General features: G+C 42.4%; 1 protein-coding gene across 1 annotated transcript; it reads right to left on the bottom strand.

Annotated features, from left to right (window-relative positions):
• Positions 1 to 6,478: 6,478 nt before the first annotated feature.
• Positions 6,479 to 9,300, bottom strand: LOC147633025 (putative voltage-gated potassium channel subunit beta). Its single transcript, XM_086806022.1, has 4 exons — positions 8,452 to 9,300; positions 7,318 to 7,461; positions 7,066 to 7,230; positions 6,479 to 6,954 (listed from the first exon to the last, which is right to left on the bottom strand). Exons 1-4 carry the CDS (start codon positions 9,031 to 9,033, stop codon positions 6,841 to 6,843), a joined length of 1,005 nt encoding a protein of 334 aa, XP_086662148.1. The 5' UTR covers positions 9,034 to 9,300; the 3' UTR covers positions 6,479 to 6,840.
• Positions 9,301 to 9,767: the final 467 nt, after the last annotated feature.

The following is a 9,767-nucleotide window of genomic DNA, read 5'->3' as shown; positions in this document are numbered from 1 at the left end:
AAAGTCTATGCATGCCCAAAATATTGTTATAGGTTTACTAAAGTTAAGGTTGATAGTAGTAGTTACCAACACATTTAGGTAGCTACCAACATGCATTGGGAGCTATCAATGCATGCCAGTATGCTTAGATAGCTACCTGGCATGCATCAAGAGCTCTTGGCATTCTTAGATAACTACCTAATTCATGTTACATGCTATCTAAGAATTTCGGTAGCTACCTAAGTATGTCTATAGCACTGAAATGCATTGGGAGCTACTAGCATTCATTGGGAGCTCTAGATGCATGCCAGTAGCTATTGGCATGCTTAGGTAGCTAGCTACCTGTTGAAATATACAAGTGAATGGGTGTGTGCGGGAACAAGCCCTTAGCAAGAGGCTGAAAAGAGAGTCTTTAAATGGGTGAGAAGCAGTGAGAAGGTGAGAGGTGCCAGTAGCATCCGGCACATGCACCAAGAGCTCCCGATAGCTCCCAATGCATGCTATAGGTGCTACCTTAGCATGCCGGTAGCTATCGGTACCAAGAGCTTTGAATGCAACCACTTGTGTTAGCACATGCACTAGAGCTCCCAACATAGCCATTGGTGTCAACCACATATTGGTTAACACATTTTAACACATTCCTACTATGATAACTAGTCCACACACTTATGTAATGGACGCCAACACTATATATTGTAAATCCCATCATTTGATGAGAGAAACACCCTAAAGACTCTCCCAAGTATTGATCTTCGATGGATAGACAAGAGGATCTTGGTGAGTTGTCTAAACCATAGAGAAAATCCTTGTAACTATATTTTGGGCACCCCAGGTCACTTACTCCCATGCGGCCTAGTGGGAAAAGGATTAGAACTATAAAAGCCGATTTCTCTTGTTTGTAACTCATTCTCCCATTTTTTTCAATTAAAGCGAAGTGTTCTCTCTCTCCTCTCTCTTGCAACTCTAATCTAGCAAGTGTGGTGTGCTTAGGGTTAGGGTTTGTGAGTGATTAGTGCTAATCACTTGTTCCCTCTTGCTTCTTCTCTCTCCCTGTTTCTTCAGTGATTACGCTACCAACGCGATCCTCTTCATGGAGATCTCACACGAACTTCACAAGAGAGCTCGCATCACTCGTTGGATTAAAGCAACCGCCTCAGTGTGACAACACGAGTGCAGGAGGACGACAGTGAACGAGCGATTATAGTGGAGCTCTTTAGCCTAGCTTGAGCAAGACGGATAGGTAACTTCCCATGACACGTTAGGGTAGGGTTTCCTTAACATCTTTGGCGCTGCTTCCAACAAGGAGCAATAATCCGCTACTTGTCTAAGCCATCTTTGATTCGAATCTAACGGAGTCTCCATTGTCCCCCGGTGTGACATGTAAGCTCTTTGGCATGCGGTTTTTTGACTTTTTGATGTATTTTGATACTTTACATGGTTTTTGTTGATGTTTTTGTTGTGATTCGTGTATAGATTTATGTTTGGAGTAGGATTATTACTAGTTTGAGTGAATAAACTTGAGATTTGGGTGATTAGAGAGCCTAATCAACAAGGTTTTTACTTAAACCTAGACCACTTTTTTTAATTTTTAGCTTAATCTTTTTTCTTTTGCTTAATTCCTTTGCGTAGATAGATAGAACACTAATCCATCAAAAAACCCAAATAAAAAACATAAACTATCTTTCACCAATTATCACTAATCTACTGGTTAGTGATTAGTGAACTTAAAGAGAGCAAAAAAACCAAAAAATTGAGCCTAATTGCTTATAATTAGACTAATAGGAGTGGCATTAGTGTTCTAAACACTTGCCTTGACCCAAATCTATGTTTAGTCCACTCCCATTAGGCCTTAATTAGCAACAAGTAGCACTAATTTGGCCTCTTTTGTCTAATTTTACTCTTTTGAATGGGTTAATTAGAGACTTGATTAGTGAGATTATTTAGGGGTAATCACATCTTTGGATTAGTGGACTTAAAGAAAGCAAAAAAGAACCAAAAAAATTGAGCCTGATTACTTGTAGTTAGACTAATTGGAGTGGCATTAGTGTTCTAAACACTTGCCTTGACCCAAATCTTTGTTTAGTCCACTCTCCCATTAAGCCTTAATTAGCAAGAACTAGTACTAATTTGGCCTCTTTTATCTAATTTTTCTCTTTTGAGTGGGTTAATTATAGACCTAATTAGTGAGATTATTTAGGGATAATCACATCTTTGGATTGGCCTAAACATTGCTAATCCACCTATCAAATCCCCATGCTTAAACTTCTTACCAATTAGGAGTAATTAGAGGGCAAAGATGAGGGTTAAAGAGTGATTAATAGTGGGATTAATCAGATTAATCATTAGTTAAGTTAGAGTGCCTCTAAATTAGTTAAAATTCACTAATTTAAAGGTAGCCTCCTCTAACTTTAGCCTTTTCCCACCTACCTAGCATTAATGAGGGGGTCTTAGTTGTCTCCCACTCACTTCTCTCAAAATTAAAATTCAAATTCAAATTTTAAAATTCCAAATTCAAATTTCAACTTGCCACCGGCCGTTCACACCTAAGGCTGCTTGTGTACGCTTCTAAGTGTACGGCCATACGAAACCAAAAAAAAAACCATGGAACATACCATCCTAAGCGTACACCCGTACCAACCTTAGCCATAGGCGTACCAACCTAAGCGTACGGCCGTACCATTCTTGAAAAAAAAATACCACGTGCATACCATCCTAAGCGTACGCCCGTACCAACCTTAGCCATGGGCATACCAAACTAGGCGTACGACCGTACCACTCTCAAAAAAAATTTAAAAAAATTTACCATGGGCAAACCATCCTAAGCGTAGGCTCGTACTACCAACCTTAGCCACATGGGCGTACCAACCTAAGTGTACGACCATACCATTCTTTAAAAAAAACCAAAAAATTTACCATGGGTGTAGCATCCTAAGCATATGCCCGTACCAACCTTAGCCACAAGGGTACCATTCTAAGTGTACGGCCGTACCAACCTAAGTGCATAGACATACCATTCCCAAAATAAAATTTTTAAAATTTTCAAATCTTTAAAGATGCTTTTGGTCTACCTCCCTGGCTCACTAGGGTCATTCTTACATGCATAAAATGCCTCAAAATATCCTTTTTTTATCTTAAGAGTACATTCACGTGCGCAAGGCAAACGCAGATAGGCAACTTCTCACACGACACGTTAGGGTGGGGTTTCCTTAACAATAAGTGATACCGCATGCACCAAGATGCTGCCACCAACCATGCCGGTAGCTACCCACATGCTCAGGTAGCTCATAACATGCATTGGGAGCTCTCATTGCATGCTGGGAGCTCGCTACCACGTGCTTAGGTTGTGCTTGCATGCATGGAGACCTACTACCAACATGCACTGGGATCTCCCAATGCATGCAAGTAGCTTCCGGCATGCACACATAGCGCATGGCATGCATTGCGAGAGGTCTCGGTGCATGCCAGTACCCGGCATGCTTAGGTAGTATACAGCATGCATTGGGTAGCTACCTAAGCATGCCGGGAGCTCTCAATTCATACTAGGTAGCTACCTAAACATGCCGAGAGCTACCGACATGCACTGGTAGTACTCGACATGCATTGAGAGCTCCTGATACATTCCTACCTGTATGCTTAGGTAGCATGCAACATGCATTGGGTAGCTACCTAAGCATGCTGGGAGCTATCAGCATGCACCCGGCATGCATTGAGAGCTCCCAATGCACGCCAATAGATACTACCAACATGCTTGGGTGGCACCCGACATGCATTGGGAGCTCCTCAACCTACTTTGGTAGCACCCGGCATGCTTGGATATGTGTTCTCAACCTGCTTGACAGTGGACTAACATTGGATTCACTAGTAGAGGACTCTCTGGGTCTACTAAGCACCTATGATTACTACTCTGCATGTGGAAAATCATCATTACTTCTTATATTTGCATTTTCTGTTACTATCATTGCTAGTGCATACCGCTAACTCATCTAATCCAAGACAACATCTCTACTTACTCATATCTTATGAATGGTAGGGTTAAAGCATCTATAACCTTTCTTCTCCAAAGCATAACCAATGAAGATGCATTTCTATGCCTTTGGATCCAACTTGATTTTCACTTCATCAGGAACATGCACATATGCAATACATAAACACTTTCAAGTGAGACACATCTAGTTTTATGCCTGTAAACTTATGTTCACTTGTCATGCCATGAACAACTACAGTGGGGAGTTTTGTTCATAATATAAACACCCACTTGTCTGCTTCAGCCTAAACATAATCTGGCATAGTCTTTTCGGACATCAAGGCACGAGCAACTTCTACAATGTGCTTGTTTTTACTTTTGCAACACCATTCTGTTGCAAAGTGTACTTGCATCGGAATTACCTCTTGATTCCCTGGTTTTTCAAGAAATCATTGAACTCGTTATATAAATATTCTCCCTCACCATAAAATCTTACGCATTTAATCAGTAAATCTTTTTCCTTCGCAACCAACTCTTTAAATCTCTGAAAGTGAGAAAACACCTCACTTTTCTCCTTCATAAAGGTAACCTGCACTTTCTAGTGTGAGTGTAACATAGAACCTACAATCTTCAATTGTTGCAATCTTTATCAGTCCCCCACATATCAAAATCTATAATATCCAATGGCCTTTCACTTACATGCTTTTTATGCAAGAAAGCATGTTTTGTCTTCTTTATTTTATGATTGTAGAGAATAGAAGAGAATAGAAAAAAATTCAACTATCCATCTCTTGTGTACTTGTCTACTCTTATGCGTGTGTGTTTGCTTGCAAGGAGCTCAAGCTCATCCTCTCCTCCACATTCTTCTCACGAGAAGCTATATTGTTGTAGCGTGAGACCTAAGGTGTCCCACTGGTGGGTGGTGTTAGGATGCTGACCCATGGTGTTAGGATGCTGACCCATCCCTCTCTCTTCTAGATGTCACCTAGAAGAGCTAGTTCTAGGTTACAATTTGGTGATAAACCCACAAAACTCCTACTACTCATTGGGACTCCTCTTCCCGTGTAACCACCATTAGAGATTTCAATTCTAGATAGTATCTTCCATTATAGGACACTACGTTTAAGAGTTCTATTCCTTTTTGCTTTTTTCTTGGGAAATAGTCATGGCCTAGACCAAGCCAATGTTGAGGTCCAAGGTAGCCTTGAGGTTTGAGGCAACCTTGAAGTCCAATTTGTTTTCTATAATTTTCCAATCACCTTAAAGTCCAATCTGTTTTCTACAAATTTCTAATTAGCCTTTTTCCTATTTCCTTCTGGTGGTGATGGTATTTCCTTGCATCTAATCCTCTCAAAATTTCTCATGATGTGAAATGGAAGAGGATTTTACTCTTCCACCATTGGTCTCACACCACCGCACTTTCCTCTCACCACCTCTTCCCAGTAACTCGTACCTTCTTACCCTCTTATAGCTCCCTTACTCCATTGCCTTCAATGATTCTACTCTAAATCTATTCACTTTAGAATATGCAACTCAAGTAAGTGGTTTGTTCTTTCATTCAAGAAGCTCTTATGCATTGCTAGTTCTTCAAAACCATACATAAAGCTTAAATATTATCATAGACACATGCCCACACACTCAAATCCTGCACCCATGAGCTCAAATAGAAGCAAAATCATTCAAAGACACATTATTGCAAGAAAATCGTGGAGAAACAATCACATTCAAGAGATTTTAGCAAGAGAATAAGAAAAAAGCAATGCAAGGTTTAAAGATAAAGCATGTGTGGCCCATTACAAACCACATAAATTGACTTCTATACAAGTAGAAAATAAGCGTGGGTGGTTCACACTTGTCCAATGCCTAACAACTCACTTTTACCTTAGATTAATCTAATTCTCTACGCTAAATCTTACAAAATAAATAATCATAATGCACATTATCGACCATACTCAAGTGTGTCTCTCACGAGCTTCAATGTGCATAAATTACCCCACTAATTGACAAACCAACTCTCACACTCATCGTCAGACCGAGCTGTGGATCCAAGCTTTGTAAGGTGGTGCATCCAAAGGTGGAAAATGTCAGAGGATCCATTGTTGGAGATTGGTTCCTTGGGTTGTTGAGTGGTGAGGGTCTAATGGTGAAGCAACAATGATAAATAAGACCAAAATGGATGCATACTCAAAGTGTGAGTTCTAGCTACTTTAGGTCAACCTTGTTATAGGTCATATTCAACCTTTCCACAAGATGCACATGGCAGCATGGCACATGGGGCAAGGTTGAAGAAGAGGGTCACTAGGGTCGAGGTACCCTTGGTGAGGATTTATGCACAAGGAATTGAGCTAACACAAAAGAAGGATAAACTGAAAAGTAGGTTAGCATGATAGAACATACCACCATTTTGTCGACTTGCTGAGGATGGTGGTGGTGATGGGAGCCACCATGTAGTAGTGAGCATCGGTTGACACTTTGATTGAAGAAGGTAACATATGTATAGATTACGTATTACATAGAAACATTAAACATATGGACATAGAAATAACTTGATCAATTATAGGGCTTACATATGGAAGTAATAATTATACAAAGTACTTGATTTTTAGGAACTATAAGGCTTATTATTTCTTTATCCCAACCGTACTAATGCCTCAAAATGGGCAGGATCATCACAAATTTCAAGGCTGTTACAAAACAGAAGGCCTCCCTAGTTGAGTGCACCCTACAAAGGATGAGATATACTCCTGGCACCAGTTACCGCAGTATCAAACTTCATGAACAGAATGATGGAGTGACCATAATGATGGCTGATGGCTGATGGCTATCTGGCCATCTAAGTCTACTTGGTAAACAGAATGATGGAATGATCACAAGGATGGTTGTCTGCCCAACTAAAGTCATCGAAAGGTCTCCGGCTTCTTCGGCTTACTTTCAATGATGCCTTCAATCTTCTCAATAACATCTGGTGTTAACAATGGAACAACTTCTAGTGCCTTCATGTTCTCAATCACCTGCATCCAATCCAACGTGTAGGACATACATTTAGACTTCACATCTCCATCAAAATGCCAAAGACGAGCCCAGTCCCAATTAACTAGAGTAATAAGAGTCCACCAAGATACCTGATGCTCTTTAGTTGCCCCAGTAATGACTGTGCTGACATTGGGATTCAAGACACACCATGCAATGGCTAGCTGGGCTACTGACACTTTCAACTCTTCTGCAATTGGCTTCAGCGCATCCACTTTACTCAGAATGTCATCAACAAGTTTTCTGCTTGCCAGATTCTGCATGCAAAAGAGAGAGAGCCTTAAAGCAATCCTGCATGCAAAAGAGAGAGAGCCTGCTCACGCGTGTGAAGGATCCTTGCTTACCTTGTAATTTTCCAAAGCAAAACGACTGTCCGGAGGGATGTTTGTCTTTGTGTACTTGCCAGTGAGAACACCAGAACCAAGAGGACTCCAGATCGTCAAGCCCAAGCCATAGTTCTTATAAAGGGGCGCATACTCTACTTCCACCTGCACCCAAAAGGGATATACCAGAGATGGGGATTATTTAGACTGCTTTGCTGGTAGACTGCTAGGGAAGACATTTCTTTCAATAAGATTTGTGCAGCCAGCCTTGGAAAAACACGCACTAATTCGTCTCAAAACAAAGGTGTGCAAGGAAAAACAAAAGTGTCCAAAGCAGCAACCCGGACCAGTTTTACTTATAAAAAATGCATGTCTGACCTGGAATGCAAGGTGAAGCTATGAATCAGTAACTTAGCTGGCCTAGAATGCAAGGTGGCCATGAGCCTGAAGCGCCCAAATGGCAGGGATACACATATACCAGCAGTAGGCTCATTACGAGTGCAATATTAAGGAGGATGAATACCCTCACAGAACGGCAGCGATATGCAGATGGCAGACCATGGATAGAAGTAGGCTTATTACAAGGGCATAAGGAGGATGAATACCCTCAAGAAAGCAAACCATGGGCAGAATAAAAACAGCTAGCTTTTACACGGGACCATAAAATACAACAGACAATACATCAGAGAAGAACATACCGGCCATACTTACACAGCATGCCAAAGACAGCAGAACAACAGCCTTGCAAAATAAGGGCCACCACCTGCCCACTTCAAAAGGGCAGCCAGTCCCCCTTGTCACACCACAAAGAGGTAGCAAGATCCATGGCAGAAATTGAGTCAGGGCCCACCATGAAAGAGGGCGGCCACCCGATCTCCAGCTGGGTATCGTGACTGGGAGGCCCCATGTGATGCTACCCCGCACCCCCCCCCCCCCCCCACACCCACACCCACACCCACACCCTCGATAAGGAGGAGAAAACACGAGATTTTGCCAAACACACGACTACAAGCATTCATTCATTCAGAAACCCTCGTAGGACTCTAATGCATAACCAATTACAAACCGTTAATGGCCCTGATGTGTGCAAGAGGAAAGCCGAGGGCAACAGAAATGCATGCAGGAAAAACAAGGTAGCACGTATAAGTCACATACCCTGTCACGGGCGAGCAAGTTGTATTGGGGCTGTTCGGCGGCAGGGCCAATCAAGCCCAATCGGTTAGCAACCTCGCAAGCTTCGGAGATCTGCTGGGCATCCCACTCGCTGGTGCCCCAGTAGAAGGCCCATCCTTTGTTGATCACATAGTTCATGGCCCTCACAGTCTCTACAATTGGGGTTGAAGTATCCGGCCTGTGGCAGAAGATCACATCCACATACTCCATCTGCAGCCTCTTGAGGCAAGCCTGGGTGCCTTCGATGATGTGCTTGCGGGAGAGCCCCACATCGTTGGGGCCTTGGCCGCCCCAAAAGATCTTCGTGGAGATGACAACATCTGATCTCTTCCAGCCCAGCTCTTTGATGGCCTGCCCCATTATCTCTTCCGCCTTGCCATTCGCATACACCTCCGCGTTGTCGAAGAAGTTCACACCGAACTCTTTGCACCTGGCCAGCAGCCCCTTTGCCGCCTGCACATCGATCTGGTTGCCGAAGCTCACCCAGGCCCCATAGGAAAGCACGCTCACCTTAAGCCCTGTCCGGCCCAGATGCCTGTACTGCATGGCTGCGGCTGCTGCCATAGACAGAACGACTGGTCACAAAACCCTATGCCCTGGCTACAGCGATAGTGAAGCTCTGCACAGAGATCTATCTAGCTATGGTCGTGCAAGTTAAGAGAGAGAGAGGGAGGTATTCACGTCGGTAGAATGCAACACGACGGCATATACGGAAGCATCGACCGCGCCGATGCTTCTTTTGTCAGCTTTCTCCGAGTGGTCGTGCAAGTTAAGAGAGAGAGGGGGAGGTATTCACGGCAACACGACGGCAATAGGCATATACGAGTGAGTGAAGCATCGACCGGCTTCTTTTGTCAGCTTTCTCCGAGTGATCGAAAAACCTTTAATAAAGGCTCGACAAAATTTACTGGCTGAAATTTGAAAAACCCGCTAGAGATATATCAAGCCCTACGATTCAAATTTACTAGTTTTTAGTTAATGTACTGGATTTTAGATTAGAGAACCCGTTAGTTTATAAGCATGCCTTTATTTTGCCTGTTTAAAAAAATGCTTTTATCGAAGCCCTATAGAACACGTACGAAAATCCATTTTCTATCAGAGTCCATGATGATCAATGTATGAAAATCCATTTTCTATCCGAGTCCGTGATGATCAAGCAATCCAAGGTATGTTGGATTTGGTGTAGATGTGTTTTCACTAGCATTTATTGTTTGTGTAAGTATAGTTATTTTTTTGCACTATCATAAGGGGATCTAAGGGTTTTTGAAAGTCCTTGTTGGATCTCGTGTATTTTTGTT

The sequence above is a fragment of the Cibotium barometz genome, chromosome 12, assembly GCF_041138505.1.
Source record: "Cibotium barometz isolate CiBa-2024 chromosome 12, ASM4113850v1, whole genome shotgun sequence".
Taxonomy (NCBI): domain Eukaryota; kingdom Viridiplantae; phylum Streptophyta; class Polypodiopsida; order Cyatheales; family Cibotiaceae; genus Cibotium; species Cibotium barometz.
The sequence above is the reverse complement of the archived record's forward strand: the minus strand, read 5'-3'. Positions and strand labels throughout refer to the sequence as shown.